Source organism: Phascolarctos cinereus, unplaced genomic scaffold, assembly GCF_003287225.1.
Source record: "Phascolarctos cinereus isolate Bilbo 61053 unplaced genomic scaffold, phaCin_HiC Scaffold_4;HRSCAF=312, whole genome shotgun sequence".
In the NCBI taxonomy this organism is placed as follows: Eukaryota; Metazoa; Chordata; class Mammalia; order Diprotodontia; family Phascolarctidae; genus Phascolarctos; species Phascolarctos cinereus.
In genome coordinates this window covers 650,033,297-650,060,192 of record NW_027555847.1, presented here as the reverse complement: position 1 = coordinate 650,060,192, position 26,896 = coordinate 650,033,297, and the positions used below count along the sequence as shown (strand labels likewise).

At 42.7% G+C, this 26,896-nt stretch overlaps 1 protein-coding gene and 1 pseudogene across 1 annotated transcript; one reads left to right on the top strand and one right to left on the bottom strand.

The window, feature by feature from the left end:
* Positions 1 to 8,677: 8,677 nt before the first annotated feature.
* LOC110214201 (secretory carrier-associated membrane protein 3 pseudogene) lies at positions 8,678 to 11,112 on the bottom strand (annotated as a pseudogene).
* Positions 11,113 to 19,642: 8,530 nt separating this feature from the next.
* Positions 19,643 to 25,367, top strand: LOC110214203 (ly6/PLAUR domain-containing protein 2-like). Its single transcript, XM_020994991.2, has 3 exons — positions 19,643 to 19,748; positions 21,693 to 21,812; positions 24,749 to 25,367. Exons 1-3 carry the CDS (start codon positions 19,667 to 19,669, stop codon positions 24,958 to 24,960), a joined length of 414 nt encoding a protein of 137 aa, XP_020850650.1. The 5' UTR covers positions 19,643 to 19,666; the 3' UTR covers positions 24,961 to 25,367.
* The last annotated feature ends 1,529 nt before the right edge of the window (positions 25,368 to 26,896 follow it).

The window sequence follows — 26,896 nt, the reverse complement described above, 5'->3', positions numbered from 1 at the left end:
CAAGTGGCCAAAAAGAAATAATTCAAATATCAGGGAGCCACTATTAGAATTACACAGGACTTAGCAGCTGCAGCAATGAAAGATCAGAGGTCATAGAACATGATATTCTGTACCACAAAGGAGATAGGACTACATCCAAGAATCAACTACCCGGCAAAATCAAGCATAATAAATCAAAGGAAAAAATGGTCATCCAGTGAAGTAGAAGGATTTCCAGCTTTCATAAGGAGAAGACAAGAATTAAACCAAAAATTTGTTCTCCCATATCAAGATCCAAGAGAAGCATAAAGAGGTAAAAAGGGAAAAGAAAATATGAGAGATTCAATAGAGCTAAACTATTTACATACCTACATGGGAAGATGATACTTGTAATTCTTAAAAATTGTATCACTAGTAATACAGCTAGAAGAAATATAAATAGACAGAGGGTATGGTTGTAAAGCGGATTTGAGGGAATGACATAAAAAATTAATGGATAAGAAAGAGGAGTACACTGGGTGCAGAAGGAAGAGAAAGGTAGAATGGGGTAAATTACTTCACATGAAGAGGCACAAAAGACCTATTACATTGGAGGTAGCATCGCTTGAACCTTACTCTCATCAGTATTAGCTCAAAGGGGGAATAATATACACAATCAGCAGAATATAGAAATTTTTCTTACCCAACAGGGAAGTAGGAAGGGAGGAGATTAAGTAAAGGAGGGTGGGAGGGACTGACAGAAGGGAGGATAGATTGGGGAAGGCAGTAAAGAGAAGCAAAACACTGGTGAGGATGGAAAGGGTGAAAGAAGAGAGAGGACAAATAGGAAGAAAAATAGGATGGAGGGAAATACACAGCTAGTAATCATAACTGCGAATGTAAATGAGAAGAACTCTCTCAGTTTAGATAAAATAGAAGCAGAGAGAATGGATCAAAAACCAGAATCCTACAATATGCTGTTCACAAGAAACACACTTGAAGCAGAGAGACACACACAGAGGAAAGGTAAGGGGCTGAAGCAGAATCTATTATCCTTCAGCTGAAGTAAAAAAAAAAAAGCAGGGATAGCAATCCTGATCTCAGACAAAGTAAAAGCAAAAATATGCCCAATTAAAAGAGATAAGGAAGGAAACTATGTCTTGCTAAAAGGTACCATACACAATGAAGCAATATCAATGCTAAACATATATGCACCAAATGGTATAGCATCCAAATTCTTAAAGAAGTTAAGTGAGTTATAGGAAGAAATAGACAACAAAACTATACTAGTGGGGGACCTCAACTGCCCCCTCTCAGAATCAATAAATCCAATCAAAAATAAATAAGAAAGAAACTGAGGAGGTAAATAGGATATTAGAAAAGTTAGATATGACATACCTTTGGAGAAAACTTAATGGGAGCAGTAAGGAATATAACTTTTTCACAGCAGCACATGGCACCTACACAAAAATTGACCATGTATTATGGCATAAAACCCTCAAAATCAAATATAGAAAGGCTGAAATATTAAATGTATTCTTTTTGGACCATAATGTGAAAAAATTATATTCAACAAAGAGCAGTGGAAAGATAGACTAAAAGTTAATTGGAAACTAAATAATCTAATCCTAAAGAATAAGTGGGTCAAAGAACAAATCATAGAAACAATCAATAATTTCATTAAAGAAAATGACAGCAATGAGACAACATACCAAAATTTATGGGATGCAGCCAAAGCAGTACTTAGGGAAATTTTTATTTCTCTAAATTCTTACATCAACAAAATAGAAAAAGAATAGGGCATACAACTTAAAAAACATTGAAAAAGAACAAATTAAAAAATTAAAAATCCCCAATTAAGCACCAAGTTGGAAATACTGAAAATCAAAGGTGAGATTAACAAGACTGAGAGTAAAAAATCTATTGTGCTAATAAATAAATCTAGGAGCTGGTTTTATGGGGAAAAAACCAATAAGATATATAAGCCATTGGTTAACTTGATTTAAAAAAAAAAAAGAAAGAAGAAAACCAAATATCCAGTATCAAAAATGAAAAAGGTATGCATATAATACCTTTTAGTACTTAACTCACTTGGTTGCTATGTATTAAATGAATTAATGCATGTAACATGCTTGGCAAATCTGAAAGCACTGTACAAATACCAGTTGGTGTTATTATTACTGCTATTGTTATTACTGTATTTTGTTGTTAATGTTCAATAGTTTCAGTCACATCCAACTCTTTGTGATCTCATTTGGGGTTTTCTTGGCAAATACACTGGAATGGTTTGCCATTTCCTTCTCCAGCTCATTTTACAAATGTAGAACTGAGGCAAACAGGGTAAAATGACTTGCCCAGATCACACAACTAGGAAGTATCCGAGAACATGTTGAACTCAGGAAGATGAGTCTTCTTGACTCCAGGCCCAGTATTCTATCCACCGCTCCATTTAACTGCTCCATTATTATACTTTACTCTTATCAAATACTTATTTATATTTATATGTTTTTCTCTTAATTCTCATATCCAATCATTTACCAGGTCCTGTCAACTCTGTCCCTGCTACTTCTTTCAAAATCATTCTTCTACTCTCTATTCCCTCTGCCATTACCCTAGTATATGTAGGCCTTTATTTTCATCAGCCTGGACTACTATAAGAGTTTTTATTTTTAAATTTTATTTATTTGTTTCTAACGTCCTTTTAAAAAAATTTTAGAATTCCAAATTCTCTCCCTCCCTCCCATAATAGTCTCTTAGCCAACCTCTACTTCCAGTCTCTGCTCTCTCCCAACCATCTGTGCAGACTTATCTCCCATATTCTCATATGTTCAGTGACTCCCTAGTATCTTTGGGGATAAAAGCATGAAGTGGAGAGCCTGAGTGATATAGGCAGTCACTCAGTAAACATTTATTAAGCCCCTACTATATGCTAAGCAATGGGTTAAAAACTGGGGAATAGAAAGAAAGGTAAAAGACAGTCCCTACTCTCAAGGAGCTCACAATCTAATGGGGGAAGACAACATCCAAACAACTATGTGTAAGTAAGCTATATACAGGATAAATTGGAAATAATTGCCAGAGGGAAGGCACTATTAAGAGAGATTGGGAAGGTAGGATTTGAGCTGGCACTAGAAGGAATTCAGGGAAACCAGGAAGTGGAGATGAGGTCTGAGAGTCGTTCAGGTGCTTGGGTGGCTATCATGGGGGAGAGACATTAGGCTAGCTGTGCTTAGCCCCACAAGAAAAACCAGGAACAATAATTAGAAGTCCCGAAGATGAAGAACAAGCCCGGGGTGAATAAGAGTTTTGACTCGTTGGGGATGTAGTTGTTTAGAAGTATAGATCATAGTGGCTCTATTCTCTTCCACCCACTAAAGAGGCTGTTAAGGTCCATACCCAGATAGAAGACGAAAGATGGCACAGTGGACACTATGCTGAACTGGGAATCAGAAAGACTAGAATTAAAATCCTGTCCCAGACACTAGTTAGCTTTTTGACCCTGAGCAAATCACCTAACTTTTTAGTCTTAGCTTCCTCATATGAAAAATGGAGGATAAGAATAACACCTATCTCCCAGGTTTGTTGTGAAGATCAAATAAGATAACATACATAATGAACTTTTAAAACTTTAAAGAGCCATATAAATATAAACTATTATTATTTTTCTAGTGAAATAAGAATGAATGTTTCTAAAAAGCAAGATAAAACATTTTGTGCTTGTCTCTCTCTATTTCTTTCTCCCTTTCTCTTTTTCTTTGTCTCTCTTTTTCTTTCTCTATGTCTCTCTCTTTCTCCTTCTCTCTCTCTCTCTCTCTCTCTCTCTCTCTCTCTCTCTCTCTCTCTCTCTCTCTCTCTGTCTTCTCTTTGTGTCTATCTCCTTATGTCTTTATGGGTGTTTCTTTTTCTCTGCCTTTCTCCATGTCTATTTCTCTGTTTGCTTTATGTTTGTTTCTATCTCCCTCAGCACAATATAGAGGGAAAAGCATAGGATTTTGAGTGAGGAGAAATCGATTTGAATCCTACCTCAGACACGCAATAGATATGTGTCTGTAAGTCATTTAATTTTTCAGAGGATCGGTTTCCTCACCTGTAAAATGGGGACAATAATATCATCTGTCTTTGTGAGGTTCAAATGAGGTAATATACATAAATATACACATATATTATATATATTTACACACACATGTGCACACACACACATACATTACATATTTGTGTCTAACGGTAGCTATCTCTAGGGTGGGGGGAAGGAAGAAAAAAAAGGAAAAAAGGAAATTTACATGATAACCTATTACATATTTAAAAGGAATAGCAAGTTGTACATAATAGTTTTGCAATTTCATGTTCAATCATCTTTTTTGTTATTATGCTATGTTATGGTAATTTTTTGTTCCATAAATTAAAAATAAAATAAATAAATAAAATTTTAAAAGATGAAGAATGTTTACTGTTTTTACAATGATATGCAATTGGATGGATAAACCATAGAGCTGGTTCATTAGCATACATGTTGTAGTCAGTCACCGTTCATGGACAGAAAACTGGACCTAGAATTGAAGAGAAGGAAGAAAGCAGTCTATTCTGTATTTGGGATATTATGCAGTCCTTTCAGTGATCCTAAGCTTTTCCCCAAAATGAAAACCCATCTTTTTAAAAGCAGCAATGTTTTTCTGGTGATACCATATGACTGTGAGTCATGGAACATTATAATTAGCAAAGAATTTAAATTGAAGATCTCCAAAAAGGTAATCAATCGATAGAGGCTTGGTACGCATGAGTAGGCTGAAATACATTGCCAGCAAAGACTTTCACTGCAGAAGTGGCATAAAGGATGTCACGAGAGAAATGTCTGACCAGATTAAAAAGTGGGCCAATCATGTGACAACATATAGGGATCACCTCTGGATGGCCCTCCTCCTCCATTGGCTTCCAGGCAACATCAAGATAGCTCAAGGAAATCTCCCAGCATGTTGGGTAAACCCTCTTGGAGAATTTATAGGAGTACATGGACAAGAGTTACTTAAGATGAGAGGACAAGAATGACTTAGAGAGAATTCCAACCTCAATGACATCAACAAATCCACCAAAGCATAGAAGCAATGGAGAAAGATATGATGGATGTAAATAGGCTGCAGCATGTTGCCAACAATAAGCTACGCAGAAGAAGGGGCATAAGGGCTCATCTTGGAAACAGACAATCAGAAAAAGGAAGAGAATCAGTCATGTGTTATAGCAGGAGCAAAAGACAATGGAAAGAAGGAAGGGTAGAAGGAAGGGAGGGAGGGAGGGAGAAAGGAAGGAGAAGAGAAGAGGGAGGGAAGGATATTAGGGCAGGGAAGGGAAGAAAGCAAGCCTTTATTAAGCGCCCAGTATGTGCCAGGCACTGTACTAAGTTCTTTATGAATATGATCTCATTTGATCCACATAGCACCCCTGTGAAGTAAATGTTTTTATTATCTTTATTTTATGATTAAATAAACTGAGGCAGTTTACGGTTAAATGACTTGTCCAGGGACACATAGGCAGTAAGTTCCTGAGAAGTATTTGAAGTTGGGTCTTCCTAAGGTCCACTGTGCCATTGAGCAGCCTCCAGAAGGATAGTCCAAATTCTGCACAGGAAGTTCAAAGGGCTTCTAGAGTATTGAGTGGATCCCTTATGAAGATTTATGGAAGACAAGAATGATGAAGGATAACATAAAATAAATCACAATTGGCACAAATGCATATAAATAATTATTAAAAAAGGAAAATGGCAGTTGTTGGGAGAGGACTCTAAAAATGTGCACTAATGCTTTGTCAGCGGAACTTTGAACTGGTCCAACCACTCTGGAAAGCAGTTGGGAACTATACCCTCAAAGTTGCTGAACTGTGGATAACCTTTGACCCAGCAGCAACACTACTAGGCCTATATCCCAAAGAGATCAAAGAAAGCAGAAAAGGTACAAAAATGTACAAAAATATTGCTAGAAGTTTTTTTTTTTGAGGAATGGCTAGACAAATTTTGATATATGAATGTAATAGAATATTATGCACTATAAGAAACTACAAAAAAGAACGATGTTAAACCAACCTGGATTTTAAACAAATCTGGGAAAATTTGTTTGAACTGATGCTGAGTGAGCAGAACAGGAGAACAATTTCTATATTAACAACAATGTTGTAAAGAAAAACAATGGAGAGGCCAACCAGCATTCCAGGGGATAAATGATGAAACATGTCAACCATCTCCTTATAGGGAAGCGATAGACTCAAGGCTCAGAATAAGACATTTTTGGATGTGGCAAATATGGGAATTTGTTTTGCTTAGCAACGCATATTTGTTTACCTTTCTTTTCTCTCTTTTTTTTTTTTTAAGCACACAAAAGGAAACAGCCAGAAGGAAACACAGATTTGAAAATTATATATTGATATCTACTTAAAAGGAAGAGCAAGCTGTACACAAAAGAGATTCACAGTTTCATGTGCAATCTCCTTTTTCTGTCTTTTGTATATGGAAATGCTCATTTTTGATGGTGTTTGTTAAGCTCAGAACTTTTAAAATCCCATTAAAATTTTAAAAGATAGGAAAGAAGAGAAAAGATGATGTTAATGATGATGAAGGATTGGAGGTTCAATTATGGGGCTGGCCCAGAGAAAGGGGTGGAAGGGAGGGCATTTGGGAAGGAGAACTGGACACAGGCTGGGCAGGCAGACAAAGGCCTGCCTGGAGAGGAGTCCTCGGCAGATGGCAAGCAGGAGCCAGCATCAGTAGGAAGCTGAGCTGTGCTGGAAGGGTTACCAGGGTGCAGCTTAATAGCAGCTGGCTCGGCTCCATTTGACAGGGCTGGGAAATCTGAGAAGGGCAGCTCGAGGCCAGGCAGCCGAGGACAGCTAAGGACATCCTGAAAATGAGATGGAAGACTAAGAGAACCCCGGAGTCACCAGCAATTCCAAGATCCTGGACTGATAGCAGGCCCCAATACCAACTATGCTTCGAACACCTTCCTCCCAAGACCCCCGAGAGGCAGGTAGTACAACTGCTATTGTGCCCATTGTACAGAGGAAGAAACTGAGACCCAGAGAGGCCCACATGACAAGCCCTTTTCTCTCCATTTTTCCTATTAAGGTATTGTGACTCTGTCAAAGGCCTTGTGAAACCTCCCCATTCCCCAACAGCCTGTGAAGTAAGTAAGCAGACTTAAGCCTGGGGAAAATTAAGAGAACGAGGTGGGGTAGGAAGGGAGCACGGGGCATGGGAGGGGGGCATGGGAAGGGAGCACGGGGCATGGAACAAGGACCTAAAGGGAGTTTAAGGCTTTGGCGATATAGCAGCATAGAATTGGCAGGGAGTGAGGGGATGTGTAGCCCAAAGTGAGGGGAGGGAATATAGGACAATCCACTTTGGGTAGAAAGTAGCTGTCCTCTAGAAAGTCCTACAGAGCAGTTACTTAGCATGCCTGCAGGGGACCTGGACCAGTCTCCTTGGAGAGGAAGCAAGGAAACGTGTCCTCCCAGGGAGGAAGCCACCACACCATCATGGCAGAGTCTCATTCACCCCCATGGTGGTTCTGCTGTTGACGGCCACCAAGCAATAGTACCAGATCTTCCGCTTGGCAGTCTGGGCTGTGGTTGAACCAGGCCTGGTGGAGACTGTCAGTAGAGTGCTCCAGGAGTCAGTGTTTGACCCCATACTCTTTATGATTTTAATTAATAACACGGAAGGCATAGACAGCAGCTTTTTCTTTTTTAAAAAAATGATACAAATTGGGGAAGGATAGTTATAATATGAGATGATAAGGGCCAGGATCCAAAAAGATAAGTCTAGAAAACTATGTTAAATCTAATAAGGTTAAATTTTTAGGAATAAATGTGAGGTTTTACACTTGGGCTCCAAAAAACAAAACAAAACAAAACAAAACAAAACTCACAAGTATGATACTGGGGAGGCAGAGCTAGACAACAAGTCATTTGAAAATGATCTGGGGGTTCCAGTGGACTGCAAGCTCAATATGAGCCAGAAGTTCACTGATAGCTAAAAATGCTAATGCAATCCCGGGTCATGTTAAAATAGGCCCAGCGTCCAGAAAGAAAATTTCAAGAGTCCCTCTGTACTTTGCACTAATCAGATTACATCTGAAACAATGTTTTTAGTTCTGGGTACCATGATTTTAGAAGGATATTAATATGACATTTTTATAAAGGAATTTATACATAGATTGAGGACATCTTTGATGGGCAGCTCGGTAGCACAGGACAGAAAGTGCTCTTCCTGGAGTCAGTAAAGATGTGAGTTCAAAACTAGCCTCAGACACATACTGGCTGGCAAGTCACTTAACCTCAGTTTCCTCACCTACAAAATGGGGATGATAATAGCACCTATCTCTCAGGGTTGTTTCAAGGAACAAAAGAGATAATGATTGTAAAGTGCTTAGCACACAGTAGGTACTACATAAATGTTAGCTATCATTATTGTGGTTGAGGAGGAAATTCAAGGGAAACAGTAGGTTCCTGTGAGTGATATTCTACAGTAGGCCACATCATTACCATCACACAATAGACTGAACGATGTAGAGAACACATGATACTGTTGAGATTATTGGGTGGGTGGGGTGCTTCTGGTTTGTTCATTTTTAACTCTAAAAAAGGTGTTTGATTCAGTGCAGAAAAAGCCTACTTTAAAGGCTCTCTTCCAACAAGGCACACACTATCCCAGGCATCTGAATGAATGAATGAATCCATAAAAGAACATTTATTTTTATTTGTCTTTACTATGCAAAGCACTATGGATACAAATTAACAAGGAGAGATTGTCTCCGGCTCTCAAAGAGCTCGCTTTTTATTGGAGGAGACAGCAGATATGGGAGGTTTCAATTGCAAATCAGATGGAAAAGACCAGTGGCTATTACAGTGGGGGAGCAAAGCAGATAGATGTTAATGCATCTTCCTTAATGTCAATTCCACTGACAATTTTGTTGTTCTCTTTTTTTTTGGTCACGTTTGACTCTTTGTGACCCCAGTGGGGTTTTCTTGGCAAAGACACTGGAATGGTTTGCCATTTCCTTCTCCAGGGTACCCATTTTATAATTTAGGAAACTGGGGCAAACAGACGTTAAGAGATTTGCCCGGGGTCACACAGCTAGTAAGAGTCTGAGGCTGAATTTGAACTCAGTTGCTCCTGACTCTATCCACTGGGCCACCTAGCTGCCTTCCACTGATACAACTTCATTTCTGATGGTGAACAATATGATGGGGACTTATGTAGTGAGAACCTTTCCCCTAGGTCTTCAGTGGTTATGGCAATCCCTTCCAGGTCCGATCTGCACAAGAGCTGCTCCCCTAGAGGACGACTAGAAGCAGGGACAGTGGTCTTGGGATTATCTCCCTGTGGGAAGAAGCTGGCCAGCAGCTGCTGCTGGTGGTGGTGGGGAGGCTCCATTTTCTCTCATTATTGATGCTGGCGGCCACTCTGGAAGCAGCTTTGTTTTTTTCCCCCAAGTTCTACTTTCCTTCATTTAAATAACTGAAGCATTAGCCTTGGAAGGAAGCAGAAGGAAGCAGGCACTCCCAAGATAGTGAGGCCTGGGGAGCTGGAGCAGAGCTGGGCAGTGATTGGGGCTGGGATCAATACTCCTGAGTTCTCCTCACCCTCTTGGTCAGGCTGGTTTTCACTGCCACAAAGATTAAGGAGAGACAACGAATAAAAACATTTGTCTCTCTCCAAAATCAATCCTAGAGACAGATACAAGGGAAGTAGAGTCAACTTCATCCAGAGCCAAGGTTGGGGTACGCCAGCCAGGGAAGGGGATAAATAAGTGAGGAGGGGAGAATATTATGGGGCCCAGAAGGCATTGTGGGCATTAGCTACAGCTGTTCAGACTGTGGGGTTGGAGAAGACACCAGCAGCAAACTCCTGCTGGGCCTTCTGAAAACTGACACCTATGCCACGGTCCAGGTAGTGGATCTGCTTCAGCGTCTCAATGCCCAGCATGGCAATGCCAGTGAAAAACAAGGTGACTGGTAGCGTGAGTACGGCCGCAGCTGTGCTGATCTTTAGCACCATCAGGGCTGAGATCCAGCCACTGAAGCCTAATGATGGGATGCTGATAGCCACCAGCATGTACATCACATCCTGGATGAAGAAAATGAAGAAGAAAACAAAGAAACAGAAAGAACTGTCACTCCTAAAAGCCTTGTACATAAGGCAGTACTGGCAGACAAAGGAGCAGGGTGTGAAGACTAGGACCCAGAGGATGGAGAGTCCAAAACCAGAGCTGCTGGAAACAGGGGTCACACAGAAAGGGGCCAGGCAGTCAGGGAAGTTCAGAAGAAGGCCAAGGTACTCCATAGCCACACTGTCTTCTGGAACTCCTGGGGAATTTCCATGGGGATGTCTTGTAAGAAGCGGGGTTGGACAGGACACAATGAAGGCAGGGGGCCAGAGATTCTGTCGGGTGGCAGAGCCCCCCAGGGCTGCTGGTCCCACTCCTCTGCCATCCAGTTGAGCCCCTCCTGCCTTTTTAGAAGTTCTGCTGAGTCTGTTGCAGCTAAAGCCTGAGTGTCCTAGGAGCCATAATCTTGGCTTCTGTGGGGTTGAGTTTTCTGGAAGGCAGCTGGCGGGGCTGGGCTGTTGGGACAGGTGGCTTATAGACAATGGTGACTCACGGTTCTCAAAGGGGCTGTAGACATCAAGTGTGCATCCTAGGGGATGGGTCAGTGTGGGGTGATGGCTGGGTCCTGGAAGGGGTTAAACTCTTTGGGTTTGGTGAACAGGTTCCCATCGTTCCTGCTGCAGACCATGGGAGGTCTAGCCTTGGCCTTGGCTTCAGCCTCAGCCTCTTAGCAGGGCACTGCTATTCCTCCGGGTCCTGGGTTCTGGACACCAAGCTGTCTCCTTTGGAAGCTGAAGGGAGGTGGTGATCAAGGTGATAGCTGCAGTTTAATTTCTCCAGACCATGATGCCTTCTGTCTCCCCTTCAGATGTTTTGCTGTTTCTATGAGGCTGGCTTGCCCTAGCAATATTATTATTAGAGAAATATTATACTACTATTTTGACTTTTTTAAAATTATGATTCCTTAGCAGATATAACAATGATAATCTTGTTTGATTACCCTCTAATCATTACTATTGAACAAGGCATAAAATAAGGATACTCCCCAAAGGTGTCTGACACCAGCGTGAAGGAAATCCAACTCAGAGTCCAAGTCAAAAAGGCGCATCCCAAGGAGGGTGAAACTGCAAGATGCTATTGTTTACAGATGACACTGTGCTGATTGCATCAAGTCTGAGCATTATGGAATCTTCTAATTGGATCCATAATCACTCAAAGAACTCACTTTTATTATCCATTCAAGAAGAATCAAGTGGATGAAGAATGTATGTCGTCCAAACTGTGCCCTGCAGTGAGACTGACAACCTACACAGCTGATTTCATCAGTCTGCAGTGTATATCTTCTTGTGATGCAGCAAATGAAAAATGAGTTGGACCCAGAGTTGAACCAAAGGAAGAAAGAGGGATAAATTGTTTTTGGGACATCGTGAAGTTCTTTAAACAACCTTTTTCTTTGAAACAAAGATCCGTTTTTATTGCCAATATTCTTCTGGTAATGGTGAACGGCGGGGAGTCATAGAACACTATGGTCTCTGAGCAGGTGGCACTGAGGGCAGATAGGTGATACAGTGGATAGAGTGTCAAGCCTGGAGATAGAGTAGACCTGAGTTCAAATCCAGCCTCAGGAATATACAGGCTGTGTGACCCTGGGTAAGTGACTTAACCTGTGTTTGCCTCAGTTTCCTCCCCTGTAAAAATGAATAATAATATCGTTATTAACTACACCTACCTCCCAGTGTTGTTGTGAGGATCAACAGAGACAATATGTGTAAAGTGCTTAGCACAGTGCTTGGCACATAACAGATGCCGTAAAAATGTTAGTTAATATTATTACCATGATGGATCATGAAAAAGGCAGTGGAGAAGTACATGGTAGATAATAATAACCAATAACAAGGGTTTATATAGCACTTCCAGTTTGCAGAGCGCTCTGCCGTGCCACCCAGCTGCCTCATACGATACGAGCAGGCTGTATCATTGCAAACAAGGAATCACACAGGAAAAGAGGTATCATCAAAGAAATGTCCTGTCCAAAGAAAAGACAGGGTGATGATCGTGTAGTCAGAACGAAAGAGAGCCAATAATTAGCCCACATGTTCCGCTAGTGTCCTCATGAAGTCAAGAGCATTAGAGGAAAGCATGTACTGTATTGTGTACACCCCTTAAAGTGAATTTACGGGAGGGCATTGATGAGAATTGAATGGGATGGGCAGGAATAATGGTTTGCCACCTACAATATCGGAAGGAATATTCAAATTGATAAGATTAAAGATCCACTGGAAGACTGGAGTACTGATAAGCTACAGAATGTACAGAGCAGGGGTGGGGAACCTACAGTCTCAGAGCCACATTGTGGCCTTCTAGGTCCTCGGGTGTGGCCTTTTGACTAAGTCCAAGTTTTACAGAACAAATTCTTTTATCAAAGGGATTTGTTCTATGAAGTTTGGATTCAGTCAAAGGGCTGCACTTGAGGACCTAGAGGGCCACATGCGGCCTTGAGGCTGAAGGTTCTCTTCCCCTGGTCCAGAGGAAAGTGACCAGAATGGTGTGGACCTCGAAGCCATGCTGTAAGAAGATCAGTTGAAGGAACTGGAGATACTTAGCTGGAGAACAGAAGACTTGATGTGGGGGAGGGGAATGAGGAGGGGCACACTAGCTGTTTTCAAGCACTTGAAAGGATGTCTTATAAGAAGCAGGGTGGGACAGGGCACAATGAGGGCAGGGGGCCAGGTGTTCTGTCAGGTGGCAGAACCCCCCAGGGCTGCCAGTCCAGCTCCTCTGCCTTCTGATTGAGCCCCTCCTGCCTTTTCAGAAGTTCTGCTGTGGCTACTGCAGCAGAAGCCAGAGTGTGGTATGAGCCATAATGTTGGGTTTTGTGAGGCTGAGTTTTCTGGAAGGCAGCTGGTGGGGCTGGGCTGTTGGCACAGGCAGCGGGGCAGGTGGCTCATAGGATGGTGGTGGCTCACAGTTCTCAAAGGGGTTGTAGACATTGACTGTGGCATACTGGAAGAGAAACCAGACTTGTTCTGCCTGGTTCCAGAAATCATCATCATCATCATCATCACCACCACCATCATCATCATCTTCATCATCATCACTAGCATTTCTATACAGCTTTTTGTAAAAAAAAAAATTCTTTACATATGTTATCTTATTTGATCCTCACAACAACCACCCACAGAGGTAGATGGTATTATTACCCCCATTTTACAGATTAGGAAATTGTGACACAGAAAGGTTAAGTGACTTGTCCAGGGTCACACAGTTAGTATCTGACAAAGGCCAGATTTGAACTCATCATCCTGAGTCCTGACTCCTGACGTTCTTACCCTTTCCACCACACAGCTATCTCACCAAGAGGAGAAATGAGGGAAAGCTACAAAGAGGCTGATTTAGGCTCCATGCCCAAGGAAACTTCCAGAAAATAAAGGTGCCTATTTTTATGAATACTTGTTTTCACATCATGGATGTTTCTGGAAATCTTTCTCTTTCTTCCCATCCCTTGCAACAAATATATATGTACATATATGTATGTGCATATGTGTGTGTGCATGTGTATATATACATACATATGTATATACATATACATACACACACATATATATGTACACACACACACACACACACACACACACATATATATATATATATACATATGGGGGGGGGAGAAGGCAATGCAGTAAAACTAGACCAATTCAGTGATTGTGACTGACAATGTATGCAATATTCCACATCCCTGTGAAGAGAAGGAGGAGTACCCACCTCTGCAAAGAAAGAACAGAATTGCATTTTTTCCCAACTCTTCTTCAGGGCCAAACTGAGAGACTTACAGCTCAGAATCACAAAATGTTTGGTTCCTCTGTCTTGTTCTTTCTGTTTACATTGGTATAGTCTTTGTGCATATTGTTTTCCTGACTCGCTTCTCTCTGTATCTGTTCATGTGGCCTTCCATAGATCTCCGAATTTTTTATATTACTCATTTCTTAATATACAGTCATGTTCCCATTACACTCAAGCACAATAATTACTTTAGCCATTTGCCAATCAAGGAGCACCTGCTTTGTTTCCAGTTCTTTACTATTATATAAAGTGCTATGAATATTTTAGTGTACCTGGGACCTTTCAGTTTGTTATCTCCTTAAGGTATTTACCTGGTGGTAAATGAGATCTCTAAGTCAAAGAGTGTGTGTGTGGGGGGAGCCAGAAGGGGGAGAGACATCTTAGATACTTTTTTAAAAATTTTAATTGCAAATTGCTTTCTAGAAAAACTGGACCAATTTTCACAGCTACACAAACTATTAGTTGGTGCTATACTATAGTGGGCCTATCTTCCCACAGCCCTTCTAAAAGTGATTATTGCCATCTTTTGTAATACTTGACAATTTGTTGGCTGTGAGGTGAAACCCCATGTCATGTTTTCACATGAATTTCTCTATTACCTATTTGAAGCAATTTTTCTATGCTTCTCAATGGTTTTGAATCCTTTAGAAAACTGTTTGTTTATATCCTTTGGCCACTTGTACATTGAGGAATGGCTTTTGAGAATATGTATTTGCATTAATTTCCTCTCTATCTTGGATATTAGAACCTCACCAGAAACAATGTAAGTATTTGATGGTTTCCCTTCTTAGCTGCACTGATTTTGTTTGTGCAAAATTTTCAATTTCGTATTGTATCTATCTTATCCCTTGTGATTGCTATCCCTGGATCACTGTCTTGTCAGGGAGGACAGGCTTACACAGCTCAATGAAAAGCTACGTTGTGCAGGGTTACCAAAGGTAGACAGATCCTAGTGGAGAGTTCTGACAAAAGGTGACCCACTGGAGAAGGACATGGCGGACCATGAAAACCCCGAGGATACGAGTAAAATGCCTGCCATCGGAGGATGAGCCCCTCAGGTAGAGGGCCTGGTGCCCTCGGATCCACAGGATCACAAAGAGTCAACAACAACAAACACACTAACAACAATCCCTTGTTTGGTTAAGAATTCCATACGGATATTTTTTTTTGAGCATGAGTTGGACTCCACAACAAAATGGTAACAGGGGTCCTTCCCCGATCTGAAATTCCACAATTCTAATGGAGGGCCACAGGGCCCTGTCGACTTATATCCTGGATCTGAAGCCAGATTTGTCAGATTTGGGGGTTTGAATCCCATCTCCGCCCTACTTACTCCTTATGTGACTTTGGGCAAATCACTTGACCTCCCTGGGCCTCAGAAAAAAATGAGTGGATTAGAGTTGATTACCTCTAAGGTCTCTTCCAACTCTAAATCTAAGACTTGGGGGTTGAATTCTCTATGGTTCTCTAATCTCTAAGAGATTATCCTCTTTGGCAGAGAGAGCAAGCCAAGATGATGAGCCACTCTTAATAGCTTTCCAGTCTATCACTTGCTTTTCTTCATGCTAAAAGCTCATTTTGGTGCCTTTCTGATTGACTGCCAGGCTTAACCCATCCTGAGCTTCAGCTCCCCTGACGCTGTTCATAAAAGAACCACTACCGTTTGGCAGTCATCCATATTTAGCTTTTGCAAATCTAAGTTGGTCTATGCATTTCCTGGGCAACCTTTTCAGTCTCTTCAGACAACTCCTGGAGCCTGACACTCCTCCAATAAACTGATTTAGATCCCTGAGACTCAGTTTCCTCTGCTCAACACAATGAAGGATTGGTGTTAGATAGGTGGCCTGAAATCCCTTCCAGTTATAGAGCTCTGATTCTACAAGTCTTCATCACTGCTTTAATATCTCACCTCAATTGATGCCCTCCTCCACCTCACCCATAAGACTGAACCCTAAACCTGGCCCTGGGATGCCCTAACCTCAGCTTCAGGCCAATGACTGTGAAAGGCTGGGAGGGGTAGAAAGTCCAGGTTTCAGACAGGGATTAAGGGAGGAGGCCTTAGGCTGAGATTTAGTACTCAGTTCCCTTTCACCAGGTGTAGCCCAGAGCCCAGCTACATCCTCCACACCCAAGGCCAATAGGTGGAAAGCATCAGCTATGCCCCTGGAATGTGCAGATTTCAGGGAGGTAGAAAATGAGATTGTGTGCCTACTTGGGAGGGGAGTGTCTCGGAGGGCCAAAGCTTGTCAAATAAAGGTATCACCCATAGAAGGGATTGAGTAAGACTCAGGTAGACAATGGAACTGCAAATCTCTGCTCCTCCCCAGATCCCTGCTAAGGCCCCAACAGGCCCAGGAATAGGGAGAAGAGGGCACCCTATAAAGGTCCTCTTACCCAATGAACGTGAAGGTATAGAATATTCACCTTACAGTCAGCGGTCAGTCCACAAACATTTATTAAGTGCCGACTGTGCGCAAAGTACTGTACTAAGCAATGGGGTTACAAATAAAGGCCCAAATGCTTTAGATGTAGAGAAAGAAAGGGGAACCAGGCTGGCAACTAGGGAGGGTCTTGGGGGCCCTGGGCCAGCAGATAAAGGGACCTTCTATAAGAGACCTGAGGATTCTTGAAGTGAGTGTCTTGACTCCCAGATTTATTTCTTAAAGGAATCATCTGCCAGGCCAGGACACTCACTGCCATCTTATTTACTCTCCTACCCCCCCCATTCTAGTTGTTTTATGTCAGATGTCATCTCTCAGTGCACCTCCTCTTCTTCTGGAAAGCTTTCCCTTACAACTGCCCACCAAGGTCCAAGCCAACCCAATCCCTCTATGACAGGGGTTCTTAACCTTTTAGGTGTCATGGACCCCTTGGGCTGCCTGATAAAGCCTATGGACTTTTTCTCAGAATAGTGTTTTAAAATAACTGAAGAAATCCTAAATATCACTGAGAGGTCAGTTAAAATAAAGATGTCATTTTTCCCTCCCTGAAATCCCTCCATGGACCCCTTGAATCCCTACTCTAATGCTAAATACATTGAAACATTTTCTAGTTAAATCCCTTTTTCCTTTGTGTTTGTGCCTTGTGGGATCCTAATTAGGCAGGGGTTCCCCGATGAGAAGAATCCCCTTTGAGTCTGGCCTTCTGGGATGGCCCTCCTCCATCCCCAAAGCCAACCCGGCTCCCAGAGTCAACCTTAGCATGTGGTTTGGAGGACAGCAGAGAGGCCAGAGAGAGAGTAAGATGGAAACAAAAGAGGAGAAACCACTTGATCAACAAGCATTTATTCATCACCTGCTATGTGCCAAGCACTGTTCCAGGTGCTAAGGATATAAAGACAAAAGTGAAAGACTTCCTATCCTTAACAGGCTTATGATCCATCAAAGGAGGAAATACACACACATAGATATATACAAAGTACACCTGGGACAGATCACCTAGGGTACCTTGGTGCCTGGAATGTTAAACAAGAAAATACCAGAGAGAGAACATAGGTTGGGTGAGGAGCCATCTCATCTAGTCATATATTCTTATCAACATTCTCCCTTCAGTGTCATGGCAACCTGGGCATTTTGGGTAGTCCAAGGTCAAGTCTAGATCAAGTCCAAGATCACTGGGACTTAGGGGAAATGCTAAATAAGCCACCCAGCCAACAGGTAGGTCCCTGCTCCCTCACCCTCAGTGGCCATACTTGTCACGGGCATGGCAAAAGTAAGGTATTCTTGTATCATAGAATCACCAAATCAGAGAACACCTAGGCCAACCCATATCTGAACATAAATTCCTAAATATAATATCCCTAAAATATATACAACACCCCAAATAGTCAATCAGGCTCAATTTATCAATCAACAAGCGTCTATTAAGCTTCTATTATACGTGCCAGATGCTAAGGATACTAAGGTTAAAATGAAAGAGATCCTGCCCTCAGGGAACTTACATTCTGTAGGATTTATACAGATGAGTATATTAAAAAGTGAACAAAAGAAATGCAAGCTAATTTTGCTGGGGAGAACTAGCAGCTGGGGTGGGGGGAATCCAGAAAAGGCCCCTTACAAAAGGTGGCATTTGAACTGAGCTTGAAAGAAAACTAGGGACTCAAAGGTAGAGCTGAAGGAAGAGCACGTTCCTGCCATAGGGTAGAGTTTGTGCAAAAGTACAAAGATAAGAGAGGTCTCAGTTCAAGCCTTTCCAGGGACAAGGAACTCACTGCCTTCCAAGACAGACAACTGTCCTTTTAGATAACTCTATTGTAATTGTAAGGACATTTTCCCTTACACAGACAAAATGGGCTTCTTTGGAATTTCCCCTAAGTTTAGTTAAGCCATCTCAGCCACAAAATAATAGGAAGAGAAAAAGAGAAATAGAAGAAGGAAGGAAGGAAAGAAGGAAGGAAAGAAGAAAGGGAGGGAGGGGAAGGAAGGAAGGAAGGAAGGAAGGAAGGAAGGAAGGAAGGAAGGAAGGACGGAAGGACGGAAGGAAGGAAAGAAGGAAGGAAGGAAGGAAGGAAGGAAGGAAGGAAGGAAGGAAGGAAGGGAGGGAGGGAGGGAGGGAGGGAAGGGAGGGAGGGAGGGAGGGAGGGAAGGGAGGGAGGGAGGGAGGGAGGGAAGGAAGGAAGGGAGGGAGGGAGGAGGAAGGAAGGAAGGAAGGAAGGAAGGAAGGAAGGAAGGAAGGAAGGAAAGAAAGATGGGAGGGAGGGAGGAAAGAAGGAAGAAGGAAGAGAAAAAGAAAGAAAAAAGAGAGATGAAGAGAAAGACAACAAAAATACTTACAATAACCCAACACAAGGAAAACAGCTCCTCACTACTCAGCTTAATAATACCAAGAATAATAAAGATAATAACAGCAATAATAATTAACCTTGCAATAGCTGACACTTACATAACAGCTTAAGGCTTGCAAAGCACTTTGCCTTCATTATCTCATTTGCCCTCATAAATCCCCATGAGGCAGACACCACAGTTACTTTCCCAATTTCATTGACATTGAGACTTGGGAAGTCGTGACCTCTAAGGATCACAGAGCTAATGGGGAGAGGTCACCAGTCCAACCCCCACATTTGGTCACACAGCTAATAATCGTCAGAGGCAGAGTTTGAACTCAGGTCTTCCTGACTCTGAATCCAATGTTGTTTTCTGTTTGTTTGTTTCCATTATACCACCCACCTTATCCTAGTATCCCCTCAATAGAATGGAAACTCAGAAGCCACTGAGTGTAAGAGCTGGAAGGGACCTCTGAAGCCATCTAGACCGAGGCCCTGACTAAGAATTCCTCCCCTCTGCAGTATCCCTGACCAGTGGGCATTCATCCTCTGCTTGAAGACCCCCCAGTGAAGGGGAACCTACCACTTTTTGAGGCAGCACATTCTATCTGGACCTTGTGGGCAGGGACCACTTCATTTTTGCCTTTGTATGCCAGGAACCCACACAACAATTCATGCAAAGTTGCCCTTAATAAATCTTTACTGAACTCCCTTGAGCTATAGACAGAACAGCTTCAGGAATGCAGTTACCAGTGCTGGACCTCTTAGATGAGGTAAGTGGTCACCATTTTGGCAAGATGCCAAGCCCAAAGGGTCTGGCCGCCAGCCTTCAGCCCAGCCCAACTCGAGCAGCCCCTTGAATAAAAAGAGAGATAGAGGAAGGGAAAGAGGGAGGTCCTAGAAATTAGATGAGGCTAATCCTCTTATAGAACAGGTTCCTCTACTCCACTCTCCTCCTTCTCCTCCACCTCCTCCTCCTCCTCTCCCTGGATAAGCCAAAATTACAGGTGCCTGGGAGATGCTGGGCACAACAAAGGAGACTATGTGGGCATCAAGGCTGGTACTACTGGCTGTGACTACTGCTGCATTCGGGGAGCTTGGTGAGATGGGGATGGGGGCTAAGATTGAATGAAAAGGGGAGAGGGGAGAATGAGGAGGGCTCAAAAGCAAATGGGAGGCCAAGGAGTGGAGTCCAGAATAGGTTTAAATGAAAGATTCTTTTCATTCACAAGGACCTCCCCAACAAGACCTGGGCAAGCTAAGAAAGTGAGAGAGAGACACAGAGAGAGACAGAGAGAGTAAGAGAGTAATAGGAAGACCTTACTCATTTATCTGCCATTCTCTCTCTTCCAGCACTCACGATATCCTTAGCCCACCTGTCTCCTACAGAGCTGGAGACAAAGACAGAGACAGAGACCTAGCAGAGGCAAAGGGATAAAGGATAGTTATTTTAAAAATGGAGGTATAGAGAGATATGGAGATGATAGAGGTAAATAAAAAAGATGAAATGGGGACAAGAATGAAAAAGGAAGGGAGAGAGGGAGGGAAAGACTGCAGTGCTGTATGCCTCCTATCAGATGAAGATATAAAAAGATAAAGAAAGATGAAGATAAATTTATACTTACTGAGCCTAGAACTTATGCTAGACACAGAGAAATGTGGAGAGAGAAAGGGGAGGCTCACGAGAATCACATCCTGTGTGAGGGGGAGCAGGGTGAGATGAAGTGAAAGGTAGGTTGAGATCAGACAAGGGAGAGGCTGATTAGTTTTAACTTTAGCCCAAAAGGTAATAGGGAGCTATTGATGGCATTTGAGAAGAAGAGACTGACTAGTAGTGTACATCATGGCTTGGAGGGGAGAACGTGGGGAGTCGGGTCAGGAGAATCCAATAGTTCAAGTAAGAGGTGACAAAGAAGCCTTTACTAGGTGGTAGAAGTGGGAGTGGAGAATATGGGACAGTTACCAAAAACACTGCAATACAGAATTAACAAAGCTGGGCAACTTATTAAATAGGACAGTGGGGGAGAGTCAAAGATGAGTGCAAGGTCCCTCTGGCTGCCTCTGACTCACTCTGTGACCAAAGGCAAGTCCTTTTCCCTTTCTGGGTCTCTATTTTCTCATTTGTAAAATGGAGTTGGATTAGTTCCCTTCAGAGATCCCTCCTAGGTCTAACTATCTGCACCAGAGGGATGGCGAGAGAAGGGAGGTGCATCGGGACTGGGTCCAGAACCAAAAAAATTTCCCTTTCCCTGGGAAAAAAAGGGGTTAACCAGAGAGAATAGTGACTCACACAGGTCATACATGAGGTGGGCAGGAGATCTGGTTGGGTCTCTAAGCCTGATGGTTGGTTAGAGGGGATGTACTGAGGCTGGATCAGGTTTGAAGGAGGTAAGGGGAGGGAATGTACGGAGAGAAGGGTACAGGCTATTCTTGGAATGTTACCTTCAACCTGTTTACACAATACAGCTCCACTTCAGAGTCCTTGCCCCCAAAGACAAAGGACAGCTGTCTCATTTCCCTCTTTCTATAACTCCCCCCTTCTCCTTAACCTCACCCCAACTCCGGCATCCAGGAGCCCTGTGTTCTAGATGGTTGTTAGGAGGGGTCTTAGAAAGCATCTGGCTCCACACCTTCCCCCTCCCCATTTCTTGCAGGGGAATTCTTAGGCTTATAGAGATGAAAGGACCCATCCCCAGATGACAAAAGGAACCAGTGACAGAACCAGGACTAGAACCCTGGTTCCTGGATTGCCAGTGTGGACACAACCTAATGTTGGCTGGGGGTCCTTTCCAAAGGAATGGGTGGCTCCCAGAGAGCAGGGGTGGGGGGCTCCCAGAGGATAAGAGGCATATCACTCTCCAAAGTCTGGGAGGTCTCCGAGGGCAGGGGCCTCATCCTTATCCCACCCCCTTCCTCCTTTAGGTCAAGGGCTCTCTGTGGGCAGGGAGCATATCAACCCCATCAGGCTTGGGTCTGAGAGGAAGATCCAGAGGGTTGAGAAGCCACTGCCTAACCATTCTTCTTTCTTCCTTCCCCCCAAGTAGCCTGGGCCCTGAAATGTTACAGCTGCCAGCAGCCCACCAACGTCTCTGAGTGCACCACCATTGCGGACTGTGCCCCCGATGAGACCATGTGCAAGACAACAATGTATTCTCTGGAGGAAGGTGAGGGAAGAGGTCGGGTTCCAAGGGTTCCAGGAGGGGGACCTCACGTGACGTACCTGGGGCAAGGCCAGTAAAACAGTGCAGGAAGGAAAATTTCCATAGAGTAATTTCAGCCCTTCCATAAAGGTCAATGGGGTTAGTAGAGAGAAACCTGTACTTGGAGTCATAATGTATGACTTGGAATTCTAGCTTCACCATTTTATTAACTTTTTTTTCTTTTTCCTTTTTTTTGGAGGCAATCCAAGTGATTTTCCCAGGGTCACACAGCTAATAAGTGTCTGAGGCTGGATTTGAGCTCAGGTCCCCCTGACTCCAGGACCGGTGTTCTACCCACTGTGCCACCTAACTGCCCCAAGCCATGTGCTTTTGAAAAAAGACATAGAGCCTTGGGTCCTCAGTTACCTCATCTATAAAAATGGAAACTCAACAAATATTTATTAAGTGCTATAACAGACTTGAGATCAGAGGACCTGTGCCTGAATTCTAGCTCTATTTCTTACTACCCATGTGACTTAGGGCAAGTCCTTTCATGTCCCTGGGCCTCAGTTTCTCCACCTGTAAAATGGAAAGATTAGACCAAATGGTCTCTAAAATCCCTTTCCAGTTCTAAATCCCATGACCTTAAAAAAAAGTATAGTCTCTGGCTTACTAGGGGTTCTGGGTTGCAGGCATTAAGGTGAGAAGAGAGAAAAAACAAAAATAAGGATATCACTTAGCCTGTCTGGTCTCAGTTTCATAGACTTAGAGCTGGGACCTTAAAGTGGACCAGCGCCTTCACTTTACAGGTGAGGAATGGAGGCTCAGAGAATAACTTGCCCAAGGTCACACTGGAAGGAAATGATGGAGCCAGAATCTGAATCCAGGTCCTGTGACTTCAAATCCACCACCCTTTCCGTGAAGTGATGCTGTTAAAATGATGGCATTAAACTGCATGACTTCTAAGGTCCCTTCTTTCTAAAACTAGGATCCTATGACTGTGGAACAGAACCAGGGCAGAAAAGAAACACAGGACCCTGGGGAAATCTAAGGATGGAGAAATATCTTCCCTCAGGGGGAGGGCTCAGGGAAGCTTTCCTAGAGATGGTGTCACGTGGAGGCAGATGTCTGCCGGCAGTGATAAAGAGAGAAGTCTAGGAATGAGCGGAAACAAGAGAAGACAGGAGAAGATGAGGAAATAGCTATAGTTACAGCTTTGCTATAAAACAGAGTGCATGAACAGAACTAAACATGAAATAAAACCTGAAATCCAGATTGGAGTCAAAATGTAGTCTTAAATGACAAGATGAATAATTTTTAGTTTATCCTATAAGTCATAGGGAGCCACAGAAGGTTATTGAGAGAGCTGGTCAATTTCATTATTATCTTCAGATACAAAATGGGAATACTATTACTTACGCTGTCTAGCTACACGTAAAAAAGCCTATATGGGACTTGGAGATCACCTAGTGCAGTGGTTCTCAAATTTTTTTTTAATCTCAGGTCCTCTTTACATGATTAAAATTTGAGAATCTTCCAAAGAGCTTTTGTTTACATAGTTTATATCTATCAATATTTACTGAATTTATAATTAAAATGTCTCAGCATTGTAATGAAAATAGTTTTGACCTCACAGAAAGGGTCACTGAAAGGGGGTCCCCAGAACCCACTTTAAGAACTATTAATAGTTCAACCCGCTATTTTCCAGAGATGGGAAATGGATCAGAGAGGAGAGACTTATTTACCTCACAAAGTTCTCATGAGGAAAATACTTTTTAAAAATTTAATGCTATAGAAATATGAATTCTTCTTGTCACAGACTTCTATTATAAAATTTAAAATGCATTTCCATTTTTAAAAATTTCCAATCTAACAAGCTAAATAGGGAGAGGGCTGGTGGCCAAAAGAGAGGAGATGCCAGCTTTAAACATAACTACTATTGAAAACCCAACATGTTGAGACCACTGGCTTGTTCCCAGAGTACTTTTCTTACAACATTGGGAGTTTAGGTAGTTGAAGAACTACTACCCATGTTTTACAGATGAAACTGAAACTTGGAGAGAGGATGGAACTTGCCCAGGATCACACAGCTAGTAAGGGTCAAGGTCAAGGTCAGGATCTGAACCCAGGTCTGTTGACTCTAGGCTTACCATCTTTAAGGGCCATTCTTCTATGGAGCTACTGATACACCCAGGGGCCAAGCCCCATTATAATTCAAATATTTTCAAGTTATTTCACTAAATATCAGTGTTATATGTAAGGAAAGCAGGATTTGGAGTCCAAGGACCAGGGTTTGAATCCAGGCTCTGCTACTTACTCTATGTTTGACCTTGGGCAAGTCAATTTCTTCCCTAAGCCTCAGTTTCCTTATCTGTAAAATGAGAGGTTTGGACTAGCCACCTATAAGGTCCCTCTCCAGCTCTAAATCTTATAAGATTATTTGAGGAAAAAGGCAGCCTAGGTGGCACAGCAGATAGGCCTGGTGTCAGGAAGCCCTGAGTTCAAATCCAGCCACAGACACTTATTAGCTATGTGACTCTAGTCAAGTCATTTAACCCTGTTTGCCTCAGTTTCCTCATCTGTAAAATGAGCTAGAGAAGGAAATGACAAACCACTTCAGTGTCTCTGCCAAGAAAACCCTAAATGGGGTCACAAAAAGTAGGATATAACTGAGCAACATTTGAATAAAAACACATCTCTAATTTTACCATGGGAAGTCAAAGAGAAGGTTCAGCTCACTAGATAGAATTTTGTTTTCCCTCCCCTTTGTTTTTTTTTTTCCTTTCTTTTTTTTTTAGGCAATTGGGGTTAAGTGACTTCCTGGAGAAGGGGGGTTTTTGAGCTGGGGTTTGGTGGTCACAGCCTTGTATGAGCAGAGGGGAATACATTAGGGAATGGGCCTTTGATGTTTGGGCTGGGGGGCCTCCTGACTTGCCTGTTATTCTCTGCCCCCATTGCAGTGTACCCGTTCTTGGGAGATGCTACAGTCACAAAGGCATGTGCCCAGAAGTGTGTACCCTCAGATGTGGATGGCATCGGTCTGACTCGGCCTGTCTCATGCTGTAACCAAGACCTATGCAACACAGGAGGGGCTGCTGCCCTGGGGAGCTTTGGGGGCGTGGTCTTCACCCTCCTCTTCTTCACCTTCCTCCTCCTATACACTAGAATCTAGAGGGACAAGGCTGGACAAGTGTTCCCCTCTCCCTTCTTCCCACTCTGATTGTTCCCCTCTTATCTGCTTTTCACTATCCAGAGGTGTGATACCTCCCCAACCCTAGCTCTCCCCTGTCTTTATGCTATAGATTATGGGAGAGAATGGTGTCACCAGCCTGAGGGAAAAATGGAATTTCTGCCCTCAAGAATCCCCAGCCTGAGAGGGAGACTCAGCCCTGTGCCTCAAGGAGTTCTGGTCTGAGCCAAGTAGATACAGTCCTTGTTTCCTTTCCTCCCTTTCTATCACTGGCCTCAGCTTGCACATCTATAAAATGGGGATTATAGCACCTACCTCAAAAGGTTGTTATAAGGATCAACAAAGACATGTAAAGCCTTATAAACTATAAACTGGTATATAAATCTTAACATTAGCTATCATTATTATTAATCTTCACTCGGTCTTTTTTTTCTCTCCCTTTCTGTTTCTCACTCTGTCTCCTTTCGACCTGTCTCTGTCTCCTCTTTCTCTCCTGTTTTTGCTGTCTGTTTTCCTCTTTTTTCTGGGTGTCCACTCACAAGTTTGTCTCCTCTCTCCCGACAATTAAAAATGCCCTTCCACAGCCTGGGTGACCTCACCCATCATCCAGTGCAGTGGAGCAGTTCAAGAAGGGACTGAATGGCCACTTCTCAGGGGCATTTCAGAGGGAATGTTTACTCTTCTAAGAAGGAGCAGATTTTCATCTCTAAGGTTCAAGTTTCTCACCCGTAAAAAGGAAATATAAATAACTTCACTACCTACCTCAAAGGTTGTTTTGAAGAAAAAGGGTTTTGTGAACCTAAAAGCCCTACAGAAATGCAAACTCTTATATACACACAGACACAGGAGCACATGTCTCAGCCCCAAAGACACACAGATTCACACATGCACAATCACAGATGCACAAAGAATAACACTTCGCATTTATATATTGGTAAAAGGTTTGCATGGGCAACTGGGTGGTGCAGTGGATAGAATGCCAAGCCTGGAGTCAGGAAGGCTCATCTTCCTGAGTTCAAACCTAGCTTCAGACACTTAGCTCTGTGACCCTGGGCAAGTCCCCTAACCCTGTTTGTCTCAGTTTCTTCTTCTGTAAAAATGAACTGCAGAAGGAAATGACAAACCACTCCTGTGTCTCTGCCAAGAAAACTCCAAATGGGGTCACAAAAAGTCAGACACGACTAGAAAACAACTAAACAACAAAAAAGCTTTGCAGGGCACTTTACACATATCATCTCTTTGCTACTCCCATTTTACAGATGAGTAATTTAGGCTCAGAAAAGTTAAACCATTTGACCTTGGTCACACAATTACTAAATGTTGAATGCAGAATTTGAACTCAGAACTATCTTGACTCCAAGCCCAACACTCTATCCACTATTGCTAAACTGCCTTCCCAACAAAGTTCCCCAGATCTGCCAATCACTTGACCTTGGACATACAATATTCATTCAGTGCAGATATGTAGACAGACACAGTCACAAATATTTATATAAGAAAACATTCGAGACATGTACATCCCAAGATAGAAGGGACACAGTGGGAAGAGGGGTATGAGAGAGACAGGAGGGGGGGCATGGAGAAACGCCTCCAGAATCTCCTCTTCATCTCCTGCCTCACAGTCCGTCCAGTGAGCTGGTCCAGTAGGCCATGAGCAAAGGAGCTGCTGACCCCAAGAATGATTCAGGCAAGAAAGGAGGGTTTAATCTCAGTATTGACTATTCTAGGTTTATGTAAATTTGAATTATGAAAATTCTACTTTACATTAAGAATTCTGAAAGAAACCTACATTCCAAAAAAACCACCAATGTGGTTTACTTAACTGTAATTTACTGCACAGTACTATTCTCTCTCTTTGTTTCTCTGTCTATCTCTGTTTCTCTTCACCTCTCCTCTCCTTCCCTCACTCTCCACTCCT